The following is a 24347-nucleotide window of genomic DNA, read 5'->3' on the forward strand; positions in this document are numbered from 1 at the left end:
AAGGATCGGTTTTACAATCGGTTTCCGTGTATTATTGTGACGGCTAAAGGGCAGCCAGATATTGAGAGAGAGAGAGAGAGAGAGAGCATACATATACTTAATATTATTTTATTTTTAACAGTAGAATGACCAAAATACCCTCATATGTCTTGCACATGACCATATTTAACGAGAAAAGTTATCGTCCATGATTAATTAATATTCTTAAACAGGAGATTAATAAAAGAGATTGAGCAAAAAGATTTGAAAAGCAAATAAAGAAAAGAGAGTGGATAGTTGCATCAGATTCACGTTACAAAGTCTATGTGAAAAGTAAATGCTTTGCCACACATCAAACCGATTTTTTTATTTAAATATTATTTTAACTTATTTTTCAACAACAAAAAGTACTTTCTAACTTCTAATACAAGTGTCACATGCAGCAATATTAAGTTTATGTAAACCAACCTCAAATCTCCGAAAAAGACTTGATTGTCTTGAACCAGTGATTCTCGGGAAGCGGTCCATTTCCAGGACGAACCGATATCACAACCTCCAAACCTGACATAAAAGTAGTAGAATTAACATTATGATAAAGAATATTCTATAATTATATATGAGTGTGTTATTTACCAGCTGCCTTTGCAGCAACCGCTTCTTGATAAACATCGGTCACAAACAAGATTTCTGATGGCTTATGAACTCCGAGTGATTCTGATATTTCGACGTAACTTTTTGTTTCTTTCTTGTTTCTGTTATCAAGCAATTACAAAATTAGGGTTTGATGTTTATTATGAAATCAAGATTGAGAAACGATAATGTAAATTACCCGACTGTGGTGTCAAAAAATCCACTTAAGTAGTTTCTTAAGTCCCCATAATCTGTATATCCAAATAACAGCCTTTGCGCTAATCTGCTACCGCTTGAATAAATGTACACCTGACGAACACACAGTTGTTTTCACAGTTAAATAGGCTTGTAAATGAACCAAACAAACACGAACGAAGCATGTTCGTGTTTGTTCATTTTACTTGACCAAACAAACAATCGAACACGAACAATAGGTTTTCTTGTTCGTGTTCGTACATTAAGAAAAATAAACATGTTTGTTTATGTTCGCTCATTGACAGTATGAACGAACATAACTAAGCTAAAAGCCTAAAACTAGTTTTAAGTAATCTGAATAACACTGTATTGGGCTTAAAAAGTTATTAAACCTATACTAAGTTGTAAACGTGTAAGCTGTAATGGACTAAAAAATATAAATGAATATATTAACGAACATAAACAAGCGAACTTATGAAACTACCAAACACAAATGAATGTAAAAAAACGAACATCAACAAATTTAAATGAACGAACGGAACATGTGTTCTTGTTCATTCATTTAATTAAATGAACAGAACTTTTTTGTTAATGTTTGTTTGTTTATTAAATAAACGAACTTCCCCCCAAACGGTTCACAAACTATTCACAGAACGTTCAGTTTGTTTACACACCTACCATCAAATAAGACATCACTAAAAATATAGAAAAAACGGCCAAAACGTTTACAAAAATCCATACGAAATATAGAACTAACCTTTATCCCAGAAACATGCCATTTTTCAAGAGCACAGAGTACATCATCAAACACGATTCCTTTAAGTTCATGTTTTTCAAATCCAGTGCGCCATATGTGACCCTAAATAATAATACTCAGCAACTTTGAATAAATCTAATTAAAAAAGTTAATAACGTCTTCCGCATGTTAAAATTTGCTTACTTGCAACTGTTTTAATGAAGTAATTTTCCTGTCGGATTTGATCATTCCTTCAACATTAGCAACCAAAGCAGCAATCACCGCCTGTTTTCCAGCCGCTTCAGACGGAATTGGAACCGCACCTGCAACCCCATGTTTTAAATCATCTTCTACCTGCATATATATGAGATAATATTACAACCAATTAAATATACAAAAATAATAATATTATCAATTAATGAAGCTTACTTGAGATCGCAACAGCTTAATATCATCTTTTGTGAAATCAGTATCATATGTTTCTTCCAAATGTTTTTGCACATTGTTCTTGGCATATGGAAAAAGAACATCTGTCACAAATGATGTCGGTGTTGTTGTCCCTTCAATGTCAAGAACTATACAACGCTGGAACAAAATTTGATCAATTATTAACGAATCATAATAATTTAAACATATTTGAGTTAACTATAAAAGCCCCTACCTTCTGAGACGTGTCACCTAAAACCGGTTTGGATCTTTGAATTGGACCATGACTCGGAGTTGACCAGTCAAGACCTAATTGATGAAGCTTGATTGCAGCTTCAAAGAGAGTGGTAGCATTCAGACTGAAAGATTGAAAACATATACCTTTAACTATAAATACACAAACAAATATTAAAAAAAAAAAAGAATTGACAAATGCAAAAATGAGTAGAAAATAAAGACCTGTGTTTTGGCACTAATCCAGGAATCACCCCATACATAAATACCATGGTTTCGTACGAGTACCGCAGTTGTTTTCGGGTACGCTTCAATCTGTTGATAAAAAGTAAAAAGTTTCTTTAATAATCAATCGTTTTCAAATTTAACCAAAATAAAAATGAAAAATTGAAGTTAACATACTGCTGCAGCTAGAGAATCAGTCAACTCCCTTTCATGAGCAGTGTTTTCTATTATCGGAACCACAAGCTCGTCATAATAACCATGCCCTTGAATTCCTTTGATCATCTCCATATGAGTGATCTGACCAAATCAAATCACATGAATTCATAATCACCGTTAATATCTTTACAAAACGCAATATACGAAGATAAATGGTAATCATATTGACTTACCTTAAACTCTTTTGCCAAAGGATCAAGCATAGTCACAAGACAAGATTCCATTCCGTGACTGTGAATTACTGCACCAGCATTCCGCATATGATAAGCCTGGAAGACACAAAAACATCTGTAAATCAAAATTTGGAAATGATTGATTACAAGTCACACGATTGAATTAGCAAGTACCTTCATGAAAAGAGGGGCACAATCTGAACATTTTGGAGCCTTGTGAGGGTACGGTTTCGGTGATGGAGTAAACAAGATATCGCCACTACAAGATAACACATACATATCTTCTTCCACCATTCTTTCCTTTTGCACACCTATATGATATGTGTCAGTCTATAGGTGGAAATTTTTAGGAGTTTAAGTCAGTTGGTTAGCTTAACAAATCAGGTCAGAGGTAATAATAAAGCCTATTATTCTACACCAAACCAATTTTTATGTTGTTAGTGATCATGGTTGCAGAAGTCGTTAGGAGCTGCCAGGGGAGTTGCGAGTACTCGGGGGTACTCGAACATGGTAAATTATAAAGAAATTAATTTTCAGGAAAATATATGTCAAATTTCATAGGTTTACTAATATTTATAACAAAATATGTATATATCAATATAAACAAAAAGATACATACTCAAATACTAAAGAATTAAAAAAATTGATATTCATTATTTAATATTATATACATAATAATCATTTAATTCTTGTCTTCCAAGGTATCTCCGTGAAAAAAATATATATATATATATGAAAATACGTTAAAAGATAGCGAAAATCCGACTTGACCAAGTTGGATCGACTAGCTTTGAGTTTGACCGATTCCGAATCATGTTGACTGAGTTGAAGAAACTCGCCTCGGCCGCCTAGACCAATACTTACAACCCTGTTGGAGCACCCACGCCGTGCACCACATCATGCGGTCCGAGAGAACGTGGCGCATGAAGGCGTGCTTTTGACCAGGTGGACCACCCCTAACACACACACACACACATAGGGGGGTGCAAATTAACCGCCATAACCATTAACCGAACCATAACCGACAAAACCGAACCGATTTTAACCGATAACCGACATAACCAACGGGTCGGTTTAATGAATTTTTGAAAACCACTAAATACGGGTCGGTTTTGGTTAAAGATTATTTCAAACCCGCCAAAACCGAACCGCCCCATTTACAAGATTCTCAACTTTATCGAGTATGACTAGACACACGCTTTATAATTTGGAGAAAATTAAAGAAATTAATAAACTAATAACTCTCTCATTTTTATACTATATGATTTAATTTAACTAAAGAGTTAATCCATTTATCGTTTGTTTGATGAATATATATTATTAATATTAAGAATTATATATTTTGTTGAACTATGTCATGTCATTTTTATTTTTTTAGTACAAAGTTTTAGGCTCAGTTATACATTGGTTTGTGACGATTAACCGATCCATAACCGACTCGCTATAACCTTCAAAACCTATTAACCGAAACCGCCACAATGGATCGGTTATGGTTATGGTTAATAATTAACAGACATATTGGTTATGGTTATGGGTTTGGCCTAAAACCGCTCCAAACCGACCCATGCACACCCCTACACACACATATATTGGTTTGTATCGCATTGGTGTTATGGAAGAAAGTGGGGGGCAGGGTCGGCTCTAAAGGAGGGCAGAGTGGTCGACGGACCCCGGCCCAACACCCCGCTAGGCCGAAATTAATTTTTTTATAATTTATATATATTTTTATGAAAAAATATATTTATTTTTTACATTTAAACTCAATTACTCAACTCATTTAAGCTTATTTTTATACAAAACAACTTTTGCACAATCCAAATCATAACCAAAATTATTATTTTTTACAATTCTTGGAGACGGCCGTGGTGGGGGGTTCATGAGAAAAGTTTAGAATCTGATATAATGCTTATGTGGAGGTCCGGTGCTCTTAGTTATATAAACTTATAATGGAAGTGAAACTGAACTAGACGATTTACTAAAGTGTTTGATGAAATGCCTGAATGACAAAAGAGTTAATCTTGTGAACTCAAAACCACAGGTACTTCATTTTGTCACTATATACTATCGGAAAACCCCTAATTCGATACTAACAAACTTCACTTAACCCCTAATTTCTAACAACAAACGTTTTTTAATCAAATTCAAACACAATACTTGTTTATGTTCACTCATTTATTAAACAAACAAACAATAATGTCCAAAATGATAAAAAAAGACTTAAATCTTGTGAACTTAACTGTTTCACGTACTAAAAAGGTTACTTCATTTTATCACTATAAAGCTGAGAAATTAAACTAATAAACTAAATTTACTTTTGCACACCAAGTGTTCGACGAAATGCCTGAACGAATTAAACCCTTAATTGAATAAAATTCAAGAAACGCAGATCAAATTAGAACGTACCAGACGGTGACATGATGATGAGTTGATCGGATTTTGGAACGTCATCGTCGTGGACCTTGGCGGTGATGCTTCCGCCGGTGCCGGAGACCCAGCCTAAGGTGTAAAACAGACGGCATAAGTCGGTGATGAGTGATTTGGTTTGCTTGACGTGAGATCCGTCCAAGTATGCCTGAGATGTTAACGCCATCTTTGCTCCGTTAGCCGTCATCAGTCACTAGAGGGTCAGACTGCGTCACTTTTAGGCATAGAAAAGGTGTGAAAAATGCTGTTTTGGGTTATATTTTTTTAATACATTGACTAGTTTTTATCCCGTTCTACTAGGGTTATTTTATATTATTTGTTTTTAATATTTTTTTTATTTTTTAAAATTTTACTTTTTTTTATTGTATGAATGTTAATAATATACTTATTGTTTGATGATAAATTGTTTCATAAAAAAATTTAATCTAATGAGATGTTATAACCCGTTTAAGAAATATATGGGTTTGATAAGACTCATACCCTTGAATTCGGGTCAAATGTATAAGAGGCTTTCATTTAAAAAATCAAGCAAATATGGTGACTCCAAAAAAGGGGGATCGACCATATCGCGACACATTGGATTTTTATGTTTTCAATTATATATATTATAGATTTTAACGTTTCAAGTCTGGCCTCACTCGCACTCACAAACTCCATCAAAGAATAATCCACCACTATAAGAAAACTCGGTTGAATCGAGTTTCGAACTCGAGACCTCAATAATCCCAAAGTCTAATCATCACCCGTGCCAATTGAACAAGCAGGGGTGTAATCGACCCGAGCCAAGGCCAGCTCGAACTCGAACCACCATGAGCCAGCTCAGCTCAAAAAAACATAACGAGCCAAAAATTCAAGCTCAAGCTCAGCTTGAAAAATACACGAGTTGCTCGAAGCTCGTTAGTCGAGCTCACTTTGAAAATTTTAAATTACCAATTCAGAAATTAGAAGGCCAACTTATTATTATTATTATTATTATTATTATTATTATTATTATTATTAGGAGTAACAGTCTTTTACATGCATAGAAAACAAACTCTAACGCTATAGATTTTATAATTGGATGAGAAAAGTGTTAAAATCGTTTATGAAGGCTTGGTCATATATGTCGGAATTTTCTCTGTAATTATTTGTCTATTTACATGTCATTGATAAATATAATATAATTGAATCTTTAAGATTTAATAAATCTTGTCATTATCACCCATTTTGCTAACCGGTCTAAATTTAACGTTAAGTCAAAGGTGTTTTGGACATGTTACCTGGTTATTTACTTTAATCAATTTTAACCTTTCACCTATAACTTCGGATTAAATTAATTGCATTTGGTTAAAATCATAGTTGATAACTACGGGTTCAAGAGAAAGATTCTTATGCATTTTAGTCTATTGGTGATTTGAATGAGTAAATTAGTGTCGCGAACCTAGAATCGGTGTATTGGGTTTTATTGGTTAAGAATTTAGGTTTGTCTTTCAATAAGGTAAAATCGAGCTCATGGTTAAATTTTTGCCATTTATTGCTCTGCTCATAAGTAGAGTAATGTATGTCACATTAGCCATTTATTTTAGCTTCGTTCACTCATGTCCTACTTCCTAGATGTATTTGTTATTTTGTCATTTCAAGATTGCTTCTCTATGATTTTCTACTAAGTCTATAAAGTTATCTTTTTTGCTTCTTTTCTTCATCACAAAGACATGAGTTGTGCCTTTACACGGGCATACTAATGTTCTATTATACGTCAACAACATTGTTATCTTTCTTTCGTGAAGCAATGATTGATGGTTAGTTAACTACATTTGTGAAAATAGGCACAAAAGATAAATTGTTTTCGTTAATGCGTAGCCTCACCTCTGCCACCCACTTCGGCTTACGCACTACATTCATCACAAACATTTGTTCACAACTTCCCTCCATCGGATTCTCTAAAATAGACGCCACGATATTCATTGGAGGCAAGCTCCTTGAAGCCACATTAATTATTTTACTCGAATTGAACGTGAAAACACACATTTGGTTATCTATTTCTTATGAGAGGAAAAAGAATAAAGTAGAATTCAAATTGGAAACTAATGGGAATTGTTGGATTATTATTGAGTTGAAATATTGAAGGAATGAGAACTTGGTTATAACTTATATGCATCTACTTAGCAATGGGGACTATGGGTGAAAGTCATGATTTATGAATGCATCCAACAATTATGTGATTCACATCCTTCCAAATACAAGGTTAGAGGATATTTAGATGTAAAGTTTATTGTTAAAAAGGAAAAAAGAAACTAACACAGTCTAACTTTTTTTAGAACGACTTTCTTATGTGTTAGGTTACTGCACTCTCTAATTTGGAGAGTCTCGTTACTCCGTTATGCCTAGACTAAGTTGGCTTAACCAGGCTTACGTTGGCTTCAGAGTTTTGCTTGGGCATTCCCAGTAAATCATATTGCCGGCTACAACTTGACAGTTGTTGTGCCACGGTAAATGGTGGAACTCTTTGGTGTAACATGTGGTGAGTCTAAAACCAAGTGACCACAAAATTCGAATTTTAAATACCCGGGTTCGGGTATAGAACCGGGTTCGGGTATGACCGGGTACGGGTATGACCGGGTATTGGTAATAGTCGGTTAGGGTTCGGGTCGGGTATTGTCTCTAAAAATCATACCCTATGCATCGGATTCGGGTAGGGTATAGAACCGGGTATTCTAAAACCGGGTATTTGAATACCCTATTATCGGGTATTGAAAAAAATTCTATTTACGGGTTTTTTCGGGTTTTTTTCCGGTATTTTTTTTATATAGATTGGATTTTTTAAAAGTTTACACTTTTTAGGGGTATTATTCGGGTATTTTTAAGGTATTTTTCGGGTATATATCGGGTATTTGAAATACCCGGTTTCGGGTATTGGAAAACCTCGGTTCCAGGTTCGGGTATTACCGGGTACAAATCGGGTTTTCGGGTATTACCGGTACAAATCGGGTCCGCTTCGGGTTCGGGTTTTAGTGCCAAAATGCATACCCTATCCGTACCCTACGGGTAGGGTCGGGTTCGGGTTCGGGTATTAAAAACCCGGGTATTAGAAAAACCTGTTCCGGGTATTTATTTCGGGTCCGGTTCCGGGTTCAGGTTTTTTGTGCACCTCTAGCTATTACTATGGGTACGGATAGGGTCGGGTTCGGGTTCGGGTATTAAAAACCCCGGGTATTAGAAAAACCGGTTTCAGGTATTTATTTCGGGTCCGGTTCCGGGTTCGGGTTTTTTTTTCACCTCTAGCTATTACTAAGCCACAAATGGAATACAAAATACAATAGATTTTGTGAATTTTACAGCCCAAACCAATTTGGCTATAAATATAATCCACGTTTGAAACACTCGAGCTGAACAATAAATCCTAAATCGGTTCACAACAAAAAGCTAGTACATTAATTATTTATAAATATTACAAAAAGTTCGTTGTAGTATTATTTAATTATCATAAAAGTTAAACAGACAAAAGCATACCTATGGTAAGTTTTATTTTATTTTATGTTTTTCAGTGTTAAAAAAAGTTGTTTTTTTTTTAATTTTATCTAACATTTTTAAAGGATCCTCGTGTGTGGAATATAATATGTGTAATAAGTAGGATTATACATATAAGAAATGAAAATTTGGTTACATGCATCTATTAACAATAGAAATTGCGGGTGAAAACCCGAATTTATTTTATAATATCATGGTTCATGAAAAACCCAATGTTTTATTAACACAAATAAGTACGAAAATACAATAAATTTGGTGAAAAATTACATCTCAAACAAACAAACATCTAATACATAATCACCCTTAATTAGTAAACAAATTAATAAACCTATCATAGCCCAAATATTATCATGGCAATCGGCACAATCAAAATTATGCCGACTGCGGGTCTTGCTGCCCTTGACTCTCCTCCCCGCCCGTTCCCAGTAGTATTACCAGTGGGGGAAGATGCCGCTCCACTTGGTGAATCCGCTGGATTACCGGTTGGAGAAGATGAGACGCCTCCACCAGGTGACTCAGCCCCACCTGGAGAAGAGGCGCCCTCACCACCTGGTGAAGCTGCTGGACTAACACTAGGAGAAGAAGCGCCACCACCCGGTGCACTACCAGCAGGAGATGAGGCACCTCCACCCCCTCCTCCACCTGGTGAAGCCGTCGGACTACCACTGGGAGATGTGGCGCCTCCACCTCCTCCGCCTGGTGAACCTGGACTACCACTGGGGGATGTGGCGCCTCCACCTGGTGAACCTGGGCTACCAGTGGGAGACGAGGCGCCTCCACCCCCTCCTCCTCCACCTGGTGAACCTGGACTACCGGTGGGAGGAGATGAAATGCCTCCACCCCCTCCTCCTCCTCCACTCGGTGAACCTGGGCTACTAGTGGGAGACGAGGCGCCTCCACCCTTTCCTCCTCCACCTGGTGAACCTGGACTACCAGTGGGAGGAGATGAGACGCCTCCACCCTTTCCTCCTCCACCCGGTGAACCTGGACTACCGGGGGAACCTGGACTTCCAGGAGTACCAGGTGAACCTGGACTACCAGGTGTGCCGGGTGAACCTGGACTACCAGGTGTGCCGGGTGAACCTGGACTGCCGGTGGGAGGAGATGATCCTCCTCCACCTGGTGACCCTGGACTGCCGGGTGTACCGGGTGAACCTGGACTACCTGGTGTACCTGGACTTCCAGTGGGAGGAGATGAGCCACCTCCACCTGGTGAACCTGGACTACCGGGTGAACCAGGTGAACCTGGGCTGCCTGGTGAACCTGGACTACCTGGTGCACCCGGACTTCCTTTCGGCGTTATAACCACCACCGTGAGCTTCTGCCCCTGATCACAATTCGCCTTATTCCCACTAATAAAATAAAACGGCCCAGGCCGGTTCAAATTATAAACCGAATCACCACCCGTAAGCGTCGCAATAGGACTCTTCGTGTTACAACTATCATAATCCTCTTTCTTCACCACCAACACCGAATCCTTCGAACCATCATACTTAAAATCTGCAAAACCAAAAACCCACATCAATAATAATAATAATAATAATAATAATAATAATAATAATAATAAACTTACGTAAATTATCATTAACGTTAAACCTCAGTCTGCTTGACCACTGACTATAACTCTCACTAGGGTGCAAAACCCACCCATCTTTCCCACCAACATTCAAATCCCTAGCGTCACAAAAGCAAAACACCGTCGCTAAAGCAACTACCAAAATGTACACAGAGCTGCCTAAAGAAGCCATATTGAAGATGGTGGTTGAAGAATGCACTTACACAACAAGATAAATGGGAGATTGATTGCATGTGGGTGTTGGCCACGTGGCAAGTGTACAGTAAACTAACGGTTGGATACGGATTTCAAACGGATAGTTGATTGTGTTGTGCAATCATGGAGGGTAGTATTGTAATTTTAGATGTGTGTGTGGTGGGTGGGGGGGGGGGGGGGGGTTGTCAGTGACTAGCACTATACTCGTGAGGGGTCACCCTACTTTTTTGTGTGCCGACAGTAAGTTTGGTTGGTATTAATATTTAGCGACCAAATTTATTTGAAAATTTTGAATTGTGGATAGATGATAAAACTCATAAAAGTGAGAGCATTTAATTTTTGAACCTTTTCTTGTTGTATTATTTAGACCTTAGTTATTGTCTTTTTAAAGACGAAACTCTTATTGATATTGAAATAAACAGGGGTGTCTTTAAGAAGGAAGATATCGAACTGAAACAAAAACAAAACTTAACGAATTGGTTTTATGTTTTTGTAAAACTAAACTTACGGTACAAAAAAAAACCTGACATAACCGAACCGAATTTATAAGTTTTTGTTATTTATGTTTTTTTAAAATATTTATAAGAAATTAATAAATATGTAACTCGTATATTTGAGCCAAAACGTATAACTATGAGTTAGTTATAACTTACGGAAATCAAGAAATGATTTTATTTTTAATGATGTTCCTCTTTCAGTGTCGAAAATGGTAAATGACATAAACGTAACATCATTTTTATGGTGAAGAACAGAAGTAAACGATCAAGCTTGGAATGGGAAAAATGGTGCAAGTTTAGTTTTGTAAATTTCCCATTATAGTTTGTTGTATGTTTTCGCCTTGTAAGGTTTATTTTCTTTTCGTGTACGTTGTTGGGCTTCTCACGTCTTGTTAGTAGCCCTTTTTTTCATTCTTTAATATTTTTGGCCTTTCAAAAAAAAATTATAACTTAAGGAAACTATTTAGATCCAAATTAATTATATTCGACCAATCTCTTTTTGGCCCAACACTTTTAAACTCAAATAAACCAAAAACAAAAAAAATCGAAATCGAACGATTTTCGAAAACCGAAGTTTCAGTTGTTAAATCGGGTTTAGCTTAAAACCGACCAAACCGAAACGTGCACTTCCTATATTGAATTAAGAATAAATGATAAAATTGAAACTATTTAAACCTCTTGTAGTATTACTAAAACCTCGGTTATAATAGCAATTGTTGTAGTTAATTTCTTTGAGATTGAAAATAACATCTTTATTACACAAGTAAATCACTTGTTTATTAAAGTATCAATAAATAGTATTTATTAACTTTTAACATAACCCAAACTAAATCTGGATAATGAGTAAGCAAGCAACAAGCTGCGCCGCTATCACTTGTTCGTGAGTTGATTTGAGTACATATTATTAGCTTGGTGGTAGCGATGTATCTCTCGCAAATTCATAACACTTGCCGACGTCTACTTACCTAAACAAGTTAATTTGAGCTTAATAAAATTGGATAACTGAAAAGGTTTCAAATTGATGCTGCTGGTGTACAGTGTACTTAGTCTAGTGACCGATGGCCATTCAATTTGGTTAGTGGTGCAAGAGATGAATACGTGGAGAATGTGTATTATTTGGCTATAATGGGCATTGGATGCTTAGACTTTAAATTTAAAGTTTAAAGTCAAAAGCTTGTAAAGTAGATGTCTAGATAGAATATGTTTTATTTGGTGTGTATAATAAATGATGTATCGATGTGGATCTATAGTGATTCGGGTTTGCAAGAGATGAATTCGGGTTTTTCGGGTTGAGTTAATCGGGTTTCGAGTATCCTAGAAAACAAAACAAAGAACAAAAAAATTTAAAAAACTACAATGCTAAAATTAAAACAACATATTATTCTTTGCTCGTAAGCAAATAATCAAATAATAAACCAATATAACTTGATAAAACAATCATAAAGAAGTGTAAAACTAACTCGAACCATAATCGTCTTCTATCGAGCATGATTTGGTTATTCGATTACGGTTGCTATTAGTAATAAACTGAAAACATAAATTAACAATAAACAATCGATCTATAATATACCTACAAACTAGGTATATAATTTCAAAACTAAAAGTTTATTCGGGTTGACCCGAAACTTATAAATCAAACCCGAGAACCAACCCGAATTACTTCGGTTCGGGTTAGTCTTTTCTCGGGTTCGGATTTTTCGGGTCGGGTTAGTTCGGGTTCGGGTACATGTTTTCTCGGGTTGGATTTCAGGTTTCGGGTAAAAGTGACAGCCCTAATAGTGAACATAAGTGAAGAATAACAATAGATTGGAATATAGGATTGGTAAATTGGTTTGTGTTATATTGGGCCTTATGGTAACCAATATAATGAAAGATTGACCTATAGATTGGATTTTAGGCTGGTTTGGGCCGGTGTATGGTAAAAGCCGTAGTCAATAGTTTTGACTTTTGATTCACTTTGGTGAGGCCCAAAGTAATTTTTGAAAGTTTACTTAATTACCGATTTACCCCTATTTCTTAAAAAATAAAAAACAAGAGTGAACTGCGATTTTCGTCTATGTGGTTTGCCCAAATCTGCGGTTTAGTCTAATAGTTTCAAATTTGCGATTTTCGTCTCTGTGATTTCATTTCACAACGAAAACTTCATCTTCTTTAAACGAAAATTTGCATTATTCACAACGATTTTCGGTAAAGAAAATTGAAAACTTCATATTCTTTAAACAGGTTGCAAAGATGACTGTGACCGAAGATTCGATCCAATTGATTTAAGTTATTCACGACGATTGTAAATTTCGCTGTATGTTCATTAAACTAGTCACAATCATTGCAAAAAATCTAGTGGCATACTTTGTAAATTTGTATACAATCCATTTTGTTTTACTTTTACTATATACGGTTATTATATACGGTTATTAAGTAGACAAAATATAGTCATAAACGTTTGGCCAGACTCTGAAGCCAACGTGAGCCTAGTTAACACAACATAGTCCGACCATATTGGAGCATCGTGACATCATAAATTTGAAGAATGCGATAATCTAAATACAAGAAAGTCATCGTTTTAAAAATATATAATATCATGATATTTGCATGTGTTTTATGGATAGGAACACAAGACATATATATCAACAAAGCTAACCTTCGTGAATCATGAATATGATGTATGATAATCATCGTCCACTTGGCTGCCAACCAATCTGCTTACTTTGGTCACCGACAAGACATATGTTACTACTTACTCGTGACTTATTGCCACGTTCCCGCCAAGAGTATGGGGCCCACAAACAAGACGTACCAAGCCCGTTATCTCTGTACACTTTGCTAATCAAACCAACACACATAAATATTACTTGTATAGCCTTCAACCTCACATTTATTGTATATATCGTACAAGTGTACAACAAAAAATAAATGAGAGAAAAAATCTCATCACTTTCAAACACCCAAGGTTGATGATGCATTAAATTAAAACAAATTGATTTTATATAAAGTCTCATATTGGTTTTTGTTGTTAGGTCTATGTGACCATAAAATACATACAACTGAAAGAAGATATTATTACAAAACAGAAAAGGTTAAAACTTTAAAATCTGTCAACGATGGTATTGCTGATGGATCTTAATTTTACGAGGTCCTACTAAACATAAAAACAAAAGAGAAGAAAACGGGTATATTTTAGGTTGTGTTGGCAACTCCCGTCTTACTGAATTATCACCTATGAAGATTCGCCTAAAAGATCTTGTTCCAGACTTTCTAGTATATTGTCGAGTAAGGGTGAATTTGCCACGAACTTTCCATTAGTGATTTGTTGCAAAGATTTGAAGATGGAATTTTGTTTAAGCCATTTTACTTGTCAGGAAATACCTATTTTGAGTCATTATGAATATATACTCCGTGAGTGTTTCACATTCTTCGTTCTCATGTTTATATGCGTACGTTGATTTATAACAATATATGTTAAAATTTTGTGATCTTAGAAACTAAAATTTGTCAAACATAACGTTGAATACTTCGTAATGTTTATGACAACTTTCTTATGTGTACTCATGCGTGCGTGTATGTGGGTCATGCATTACAAAAATGTTTGTTGAAAGTGGTAGTCTTGAAATATTTAAATGCCGTAAAATGGTTTACACATTATTAGGAACTAGTGATCTATGAGTATTTGGGCTATAAGTCTCTTGAATGATTTCCACGTTATCTGGTATGATGTGGAAATGATCATTTCTTGACATGCTTTAGGTAAAACATAGCCAATAATTTATGTAACATAGTTCGAAAATACTTGTACCTTTTTGTAAAATATGAAAGTGTGTAATATAACATGAAAATAATTGTATTTTATATTATTTTACATGTATATCGTATATATTTATTGGATTACACGAGAAACATAGCCTTCAATAATTAAGTGTAACATAATGCAACTCATTAACATATAATAAGACCCATAATGGTGACTTAGTGATGTATCATTAAACATAACAAATTAACACTTAGCATGACTTGGTTTAACTTAAATCCATACAAAAATAGCGCCTAATAAGGTCTTTCTATTATGTTTTAAACATAAAAAATTATCAAATAACTTGACTTAATATTACTAAAAACAAATCATTAATAAGTCCCATTAACTAAAGTCTTAAGTCTATAATGGTGGCTTAGTGTACTGATGTGTGTAGAGCATATAAATTGTTAATAAACATTGTTACACAATAGGAGTTATAAAATGTTTTTTTTTTTGAAAAACCAAATATATTAGAAAACAAAAAAGAATCACTTACAAGAGGCAAATAGCCAGCAAACAAAGGAAGATAAACATAAAAAACTATAAAATAATACAACAGAGGCAGCGACACCCACTATAATGGGAAGTTAACGAAATTAAACTTACACCACTTCTCCCAATCCAAGCTTGGCATCTTGCTCCTTTGTTTAACCCATAAGTAGGCCGGTGTATATATTGGAATGTAGCATAGTAATGGCCGACTTTGCTCCCCACAATATAATAGTGAGCTCAAATTCTTACAAATGTAAGATGAGATGAAATTTTAAAGCCGCTCAAGATTTATCTAAGCTTAAATAAGTTAAAAATTTCACGTAATAGTAGTAGCGGCAGCAGCAATAGTAGTAGCAATAATAATAATAACACCATCAACAAAAAAGTGTTATGATTCTTCGAAAAAGAGAAAATAATTTACTAGCATGTAGCTTAAAATAATTTATTTGTTACGTAGGAGCTTAAATTATTTGACCCGTGTGGCAAAAGTAGCGGTCGCACTTGTCTTTTGTTTGATCACTGTCCCACCAGAAGACCTTCTGTGCTCTTCTTTTTTTTTTCTTTTTTTTTTTCCAAATTGCCGTCCAACCTTTTTCTTTTCTATTGTTGTCTTTAAATGGCCGTCTTTCGAGCCCTCATTTTGTGCTGCCTTATTTTCCAAATGGGCTGTAAAAAAATAAAGGATTTAATGAATAGTTGAGCACATATATTCATAATAATCATTTTATAAAGACTATTAACCCAATCTTAACCGGATTCATGTTATGAAAGAATTCAACTCTTTTTCTTTTTTGTTTACTTGCCTTTTTTTTATTTATCTTTTATCCTCCTAATTATTTAGATTTAACCTAATTAAAAAATAAATTAATAATATATACAATTAGCTTAAGACTTGATCGTATACTAATTGTTCTAGCTCGTTTTCACTTGAAACCTACCAAATTCAAATATAAACTAATTAAGCATCGGTTCACGTGAATTTTCTAATAAACACCTAAAAAGGGGTTTAATACGCTTGATATATATGTGTACATTTATGAACTCATCATGTACGTATTATCAAACATAACACATTAACATAATGAACACAAAAACCTAAAATAGCTAAGTTCAATCTCCATACAAATTATCAACACATAATAAGGCATATACCAATGAGTTAGTAGAAGTATCATCAAACGCAATTCATTAACATCTGCATGGTTTGTTATAAACTAAAATGACTTATTTTGGCATAATATAAATCATTAATAGATAACAATGCCTATAATGGTAACTAAAGCAAATATACTACAAATACAACAATAACAACAATACTTATTTGAAGAAACACTAATTGACCCCGGGCAGATTACGGATAATCTGGGGGTTAAATAGATGTTTCCCACGAGGGGTTAGATCCGGCAAAGATGGTTATTCAGATGACCTGCAAAACAGACACCGTGAGCTCGTCACTGAGAAGGGGGGGTACCTCCTTGTGACCACCCTCTGGCGTGAGAATCAGACTAGATTGCTCTTGAATATGTGTATATTAAGAGAAATGACTAGAGCAGATATGATGGTATGAGATGAGATGATAATACCGTTCCAAGGTGTTGGAGTATTTATAGCCGAAGGTAGGTTTCCAAGAAGGTACAGCCGGCTGAATAGTATTCCTGTTCTGCCAACTGTGGGCTACGCACATGCCATGCTAGTGGTTGGTGGGTAGGCAGCGGCTGATAGTGACCAGGCCGGCTGTGTACTATTCCTGTTCCACCAACTGCAGGCTATGCACGTCCTCCGACAGGTTGGTGAGTAGGCAGCGGCTGATAGTGACATACAGTACAAGAGCGTGCTGCTCGTCATACTGTTGTCAGTGAGCTGTCGTATCTTTGGTCAGATCTTTTGTCCATACCTCGTCAGGTACAGTACAAAAGATCCTCCAGTATCGTACGGACTGGCCCATTTGGGCGGGAGTTTTCCCGGCTTTGTGCGGGAGTATTCCCGGCTTGCTCACTCCTTCTTCAGGTGACATTACTGAATTATTTAAGAGTTAAGTGCCTTGTGCGTGTAGCCTTGCTGCGCAGGTAGCCTTCCCTGATGGCTTGTATCCGCAGCTGCGGGAACAGGCGGGGTACTTCACCATTGGAAGGCTTTTCCTGCGGGAACAGCTTGCGTACTGCGCGTAAGGACGTCACGTCTCTGAGCATGGTGGGTCCTGCGGTTCCAGTTGGTTTCTGCGCAGACGTCTCTCTTCAAGGTGAGTTGCGAGTTTAGCCTTTGCGCAGACGTCCCTGTTGAAGGTGAGTCTTGCGGGTTCAACTGCGCAGACGTCCCTCTTTGAGGTGAGTCTTGCGGGTCCAACTGGGCTCTGCTGGGACCTACCTCTTCATTATTATAAAATCTCACCCATTGAGAAGCTATTTATAGGGCTCGGGTAATCGGTTAGGCAAGTCATACCTCATCCGTTAGAGGCACTGATTCTAGTGAGACATCCGACTCTGAAAACCAAATTTGTACATGAAAAAAGTATATTGGAAACATAGATTTCTTTTCATGAAAATCTAAACAACTTATAATTAGAGGGACTACAAATACAGTATTAGAAATACAACAACATATAACATTTTATTTATGAAATTATGAACTACAAATATAATATTAAAAATATAACTGTTATACATAAAGTTACATATATATGCATTTGAGTTGGGACAAGTCATCCTATTATGACCTATTTGTTTACGTATAACATATTCCACGTCTACGAACATCCATCTTGTTGTACTCTTCATCAAGTGCATCTACTACTTGCGAGTTGTGACGTGAAAAGTCTCGACGGATATATTTTAAGCTTCCGACCGTGGTATTGTCTTAGTGTGACGAGAAGTTGTGATGACATGTAACATGGAAATATTTGGATTTGTCATGTTCATTTGTCTTTACCGCCTATAATGTTTAGTCAATGTAAGCCTTTTTATTGGTATAAATGTTATAATTGTGGTATACAAATGTTGTTTGTAGCTACATAAGTATATTTTGATAGTGTATTATATGAATGTTCTATGTATAAAATAATTAAAATGGTTGTAAACTTAGAATTTACAATTGACAATGGTCTAAAAGTTGAACATGCGTGCGTTGAAAGTAATGAAAGACTAATAATCCATTATGATGCTATACAATTTTATCATTAGAAATAATATATACAACCCTAGGTAGCTATCAACGGACTTTGGTACAATAATGACTCGTGTTTCCTTTAAACTTTATAGGATAACAAACACTACATGTGAATACACTTACATATCTATACAAAAATAAATATTACTGAAACTACATGTGGTGTATATTTCAACTTTAAAAAAGAGTAAATATTAGTTGGGATTATTGGATGAAGGTGGTGGTACCATGGTAGTGATGGATGCTTGGATGGATGAATGAAGGTGGAGTTGGTGACCTACCTATGCACACCTAAGTAGCTAGCCTATACTATACACCTTCGAAATATCATGGTATTTTTTTTACACCTATGACCCTTGAAGAGTACTTCAATGATATTTCATATTTGTATGTTCAACTTCTGTTATTTATAGATGTGGTATGTAACTAAGAGTTTCATAAATGCTTAAAAAGTATTGATTTTCTTGCAAGCACAACAAACATTCATACAAATTCCTACATTTACACGTCATAACCTTTTGTTTACTTTTATTTTTCACATTGACATTGTTATTATTATAAAGTATTCTTTTGTTTGGTATTGTTAAAATTTTTTCTAAAATAATACAATATATCTTATGAATTACAGTTGATTTTTTTAAGAATTGTGAAAACAAAAAAAAAATTAATACATTGCATTATTTTTTTTAATTATGATTTAAAATTAAAAGTAACTATGATGAATTAAGAGCATTCAGAATGATGTTTTTTTACCTCCACTCATGTAATTTAGTTATAAAAAAATTATCTATGAATTCTTTTTACCCTTTAAAAACTCTTTACATCACATTCTCACTATTTATCCTTATTCAATCAAATATTATTTTTTATTCCTTTTATAATGATCCATTGCAAATTTGCAATCCCCACACATCAGTCCATCACACTACTGTCAAAGCTTACACATCAGAAATACGTCGTTAGCAGTGTGCATGGCAAAAGTTTTGACAAACGAGGCGGCGTTTTTTGTTTTATAAATTTTACAATAATATTCTTTAAATATAAGATGATTACATCGTCCTCTTTTAGAAAAGCAAAGGGCATTTTAGTCATTTTCCCTAAAATTAACATAAAAAAAACGAAAGTTAGCTTCAGACATCAAACCTTAAACCTTAAGTCCCAATTATGTTATTTAGCCTATACAAAGGGACCATATGTGTATCTAACTCAAATTTGTGCATTTAAGTATTTAACTAAAAGAAAATAATATAATAATATGTGTAATTAACTCTTAGTTTCATGAATATTTAATTCCACACACGGATTTTGCGGCATAAATTATTACTTTTTATATTATTACCAGAGGAGACAAATAATAAGATAAGTCAGAAGTGAGCTTTGAAAAGTGGGAGTAAACATTAGAAAATCTTGCCACATATTCACACAAAAAGTCAAAACACATAACAACTTGCATCACACAACTACAACACCTAAATGTCAAGATCTAACCACTACAACAATCTATACACACACACACTCACATTCTTCCATTCAATTTTAAATTTCACTTTGCATCTTCCTCACACTTTCTTTAATCCCTAATTTTTTTGATAATAATAATATGCACACCAAGTGTTTGATAAAAAGCCAAAGCCAAAAAAAACCCATGATTACTGCTTGCTTCACTCACAAGTGATCATATAAATGGTACTGTGATGTGGGTCTGTTTCAAGAATCAATAAAAGAGTTTACTTTCTTGTTTTTAGAGATTGTAAATCATTAAAGACTCTCTCATGTGCCAAACCCTTGAGTGTTTTAGGGTTTGCTTCATTTACAAGCTTTATTTTTGTGCATTTGTTAATATTCACAGTTAGGGTTTTGCAGTTTTAAGTTTATGAATTTAGTGATCAATGAATTCTAACATTTGGGTGTTGTTTGGATTTGTATTATGTTCATGTTTGAGTATCAAAACCCTAGGCCAAAAATGTCATCCTGATGATCTGTTAGCTTTAAAGGAGTTTGCTGCAAGTTGTAAAAATGGGTCTGTGTTTGCATCTTGGTCCAGTGATGCCAGTTGCTGTAATTGGGACGGTGTCGGTTGCGAAAACGATTCGAGAAATGTGTCAAGAGTCACCAAATTGAACTTATCTGCAAAGGGTTTAACTTTACATTTTGGTCAAGTGATTTCGGACTCGCTGTTTCGGTTGCAGAACTTGAGGGTTCTTGATCTTTCGTTTAATCGGTTCGAAGGGGAGTTACCGAAAAATTTATCGAGTTTGAAGAATCTCGAGGTTTTTAACGTGTCAAGTAATTATTTTTCAGGGAATTTGTCAGATTTCGGGGGGTTTTCGAATCTGATGGCTTTTAATGTCAGCAACAATTCGTTTTCGGGCGAGTTTAATTCACGTATTTGCAACTCGTCAAAGGGTTTTCGGGTTCTTGATCTGTCGATGAATCTGTTTACGGGAAATCTCGAAACTTTGATCACTTGTGGCAAATCTTTCCAAGATATCCATGTGGATTACAACTCGTTTTCAGGCGGTATACCGGAGTTTATCTACTCGTTTTCGTCTTTAAAGCGGTTATCTTTATCTTCCAACAACTTTTCGGGCACGCTCAGTGCGAATCTTGGTAAGCTTTCGAACCTTGAATCGTTGATTTTATTCGAGAATCGGTTTGTAGGCCCGCTTCCTAATGTATTCGAAAACTTGACACATTTAGAACAGTTAATTGCACATACTAACTCGTTTTCGGGGGCATTACCTTCCACCATTGAAACATGTTCTAAGTTAAGGATTCTTGATCTTCGTAACAATTCGTTTTCGGGTGTTTTAACTACTGATTTCTCCAAGTTTTCTAATTTATGCACGCTTGATCTCGGTAGTAATAATTTCAATGGCTATTTACCAAACTCGCTTTCAAGTTGTTACGAATTGAGAATCTTGAATCTTGCTAAGAACAGATTGTATGGCGAGATTCCCGTTAGCTACGGGAATCTTTCGAATCTGTCGTTTCTCTCGTTTTCAAACAACGGGCTGACCAATCTGCCACGCGCGTTGACTGTTTTACAAAACTGCAGCAATCTCACCACTCTTATTTTGACTAAAAACTTTCACGGGGAAGACGTTCCCGTTAACGTTAACGGGTTTAAAAGATTAATGGTTCTTGCGATCGCAAACTGTGGGCTTAAAGGTCAAATCCCGAGCTGGTTGACCGGCTGCCCGAGGCTCGAAGTGCTCGATTTATCGTGGAATGAGTTAAACGGGGTCATACCGTCTTGGATCGGTCAGATGGAGAGATTGTTTTACTTGGATTTTTCGAATAACTCGCTCACAGGTCAACTCCCGACAAGTTTGACCGATTTGAAGAGTTTGGTTTCGTTAAACATAAGTTCTACCATACTTGGATCAACTACCGGAATCCCATTGTTCGTTAAACGAAATGAAAGCGGTAAAGGCCTTCAATACAATCAAGTTGCCAGCTTTCCGCCTTCAATTTACCTCAGCCACAATAAACTAAACGGGTCGATTTTGCCCGAAATCGGGTAGTTGATACAGCTTCATGTTCTTGATTTAAGCAAGAATAATCTAACCGGGACGATCCCGGCCACGATATCTCAGATGGGAAATCTTGAAGTTTTGGACTTGTCATCAAACGATCTTCACGGGTTGATTCCGAGTTCGTTAACCAAACTCACGTTTCTTTCAAAGTTTTCGGTTGCTAATAATCACTTGGAAGGTGCGATTCCCACCGGAACCCAATTCTCTGGATTCATACCCTCGAGCTTCGAAGGGAATCCCGGGCTTTGCGGGGAACCACTTCCTTCGTGCGCACCGGAAACGTACCCGTCTCTTCGTTCGAGTTCCCATAAAAAGTTAGGTAGAAACGGAATCTTCGGAATCACACTCGGCATCGGAGCCGGAATCTTAATCTTACTAGGAATCATTCTTCTCAAAATGTCGCGAAAGGAAAACCGAGATTCGCTTCATAAAATCGAAGACGAGAGTTACCCCATGACTAACGGGCTATCGGGTATGCTTAACGGGCCAAAGCCCGTTTACTTCCCGGCATCCGGTTGTAAAGACCTCACGGTTACGAACATAGTCGAAGCCACAAACAACTTCAGTCAAGCTAATATTATCGGGTGTGGCGGGTTCGGGCTCGTTTACAAAGCCATTTTTCCAAACGGGTCAAAAGCAGCAATCAAGAGACTTTCAGGCGATTGCGGTCAAATGGAACGTGAATTTCACGCAGAAGTCAAAGCCCTATCACGGGCCCAACACAAGAATCTTGTGTCCCTTAAAGGGTACTGCAAATACGGGTCGGATCAGTTATTAATCTACTCGTATATGGAAAACGGTAGTTTGGATTACTGGTTACACGAACGGGTCGATGACGAGCCTCCGTTAGATTGGCCCGTTAGGTTAAAGATAGCAAAAGGAGCTGCACACGGGCTCGCATACTTACACAACGAGCCCAAAATAATCCACCGTGACATCAAAACAAGCAACATTTTACTCGACGAAAAGTTCAAGGCCCATTTAGCTGATTTTGGGCTTTCAAGATTATTATGCCCGTATGACACACATGTAGCAACCGATTTGGTGGGTACTTTGGGGTACATTCCGCCTGAATATGGTCAAACGTTGACTGCGACTTATAAAGGTGATGTGTACAGTTTTGGTGTCGTGCTTCTGGAACTTGTAACGGGTCGTCGGCCCGTGGAAGTTGGTAAAGGGAAGAATTGCAGGAATTTGGTTTTGTGGGTGTTTGAGATGAAAGGCGAAGCGCGATACGGTGAAATATTTGATTTGTTGATATATGATAAAAGTTGTGAGAATGAAATGTTGGAGGTTTTGGGTGTGGCTTGCAAGTGTTTGGATCAAGAGCCGAGACGAAGACCGACGATTGACCAGGTCGTGTTATGGCTCGATCAGGTAGTGGATGGTTCATGTTGAAATGAAGGGTAGTTTTAACTTTTAAGGTGTCAAGTGTAAATTAGTTTGATGATTATACAAGTGTTTAATCTTTTGAATTAAGTTTATTATAGTGTTTTGTTGTTATTTAGACTATGGTTTTATTTGATGGTAGATGTAATATAGCCTTAATTTATATGTTTAATAACTTAGTCTTTTAACTTTTGTCTTTTGTTTTACATTTTGTATGATGTATATACAGTTCAAATCAATCATACATATTGACCAAAGGATTACATTAGGGCATTGTTATCTTTTGTACAACAGCAATATGGTGATCAAAGGCACATCAAATTGAAGGCTATTCAATTTAAATATCTTTTTTAACTTTATTCCTGTTTTCAAAAACTGTAGCTTTTATTTTTTCATTAACATATCAAGAAGTGTTGCAATTGTTGAAAGCCAGGGTGTGCGTGGGTCGGTCGCGGGCTTAAACGAAGCCAAAAAACCGAAATTTCGGTTTTTGAAAACTGTTCACTTTTGATTTTTTTCGGTTTCCGGATTGGGTTTGGTTTCGAGTATTTCATTCGTGATTGCGATATTTGGGCAAAAAAAGTTGACCCAAAACCATAAATTTAGGCATAAATCTTTTTGTTAATATCTAATTGATTAATTGGGCGAAATCGTTTGGGTTATGCTATTTATTACTACATTTTTATAAATTTCATAAAGTTAGAAATAAAAAAATTGAAAATCTATATTTGGTCCGGTTTTTAGTTTTAATTACATCCGAACCAAAAACGAAGAGAAAGTTTGATTTTTACAGAAACATAAAACGAAACTGTCCGTTTATGTTTCAGTTTCGATTTGGTTTTACCCCTAGTTGAAAGGTTATGTTATATTTTATATCAGGGAATTATATCCATTAGTTATGTTTATCCTTAAAAAAAACATCTCAATTTTAACAATTGCTGTTTGACAAATAATGGCTATCAAGT

At 35.8% G+C, this 24347-nt stretch overlaps 1 protein-coding gene and 2 pseudogenes across 24 annotated transcripts; 1 reads left to right on the forward strand and 2 right to left on the reverse strand.

The window, feature by feature from the left end:
- Positions 1–290: 290 nt before the first annotated feature.
- On the reverse strand, positions 291–5476 carry LOC143611467 (putative bifunctional methylthioribulose-1-phosphate dehydratase/enolase-phosphatase E1 1; annotated as a pseudogene). Its single transcript, XR_013149778.1, has 12 exons — positions 5218–5476; positions 2989–3125; positions 2815–2910; positions 2603–2722; positions 2426–2515; positions 2202–2325; positions 1970–2125; positions 1745–1894; positions 1562–1663; positions 809–918; positions 613–731; positions 291–540 (listed from the first exon to the last, which is right to left on the reverse strand). The product of XR_013149778.1 is annotated as a putative bifunctional methylthioribulose-1-phosphate dehydratase/enolase-phosphatase E1 1 (transcript).
- Positions 5477–8988: 3512 nt separating this feature from the next.
- LOC143611478 (uncharacterized) lies at positions 8989–10526 on the reverse strand. Of its 23 annotated transcripts, XM_077085685.1 has the most exons (5): positions 10319–10525; positions 9964–10245; positions 9811–9900; positions 9748–9774; positions 8991–9669 (listed from the first exon to the last, which is right to left on the reverse strand). In XM_077085685.1, exons 1-5 carry the CDS (start codon positions 10491–10493, stop codon positions 9077–9079), a joined length of 1167 nt encoding a protein of 388 aa, XP_076941800.1. In that variant the 5' UTR covers positions 10494–10525; the 3' UTR covers positions 8991–9076. The 23 variants fall into 23 exon arrangements, with proteins under 23 accessions (XP_076941779.1, XP_076941788.1, XP_076941792.1 ...); XM_077085673.1 differs by having other exon boundaries at positions 8990–9774; XM_077085677.1 differs by lacking the exon at positions 9748–9774 and having other exon boundaries at positions 8990–9747; positions 9802–9900.
- A 9267-nt stretch (positions 10527–19793) lies between these two features.
- LOC143611465 (phytosulfokine receptor 2 pseudogene) lies at positions 19794–23534 on the forward strand (annotated as a pseudogene).
- The last annotated feature ends 813 nt before the right edge of the window (positions 23535–24347 follow it).

The sequence above is a fragment of the Bidens hawaiensis genome, unplaced genomic scaffold (assembly GCF_021521415.1).
Source record: "Bidens hawaiensis isolate Kalapana, Puna unplaced genomic scaffold, B.hawaiensis_p1.1 tig00031199_1, whole genome shotgun sequence".
NCBI classification, from domain to species: Eukaryota; Viridiplantae; Streptophyta; class Magnoliopsida; order Asterales; family Asteraceae; genus Bidens; species Bidens hawaiensis.

Excerpts from the sequence above, each read along its gene's own strand:
- LOC143611478 (XM_077085663.1), bottom strand. The coding sequence starts at position 10,493 with ATGGCTTCTTTAGGCAGCTCTGTGTACATTTTGGTAGTTGCTTTAGCG. Across the intron at positions 10,246-10,318 it reads TAACGTTAATGATAATTTAC|ATTTTAAGTATGATGGTTCG; the intron begins GTAAGTTTATTA and ends TTGGTTTTGCAG.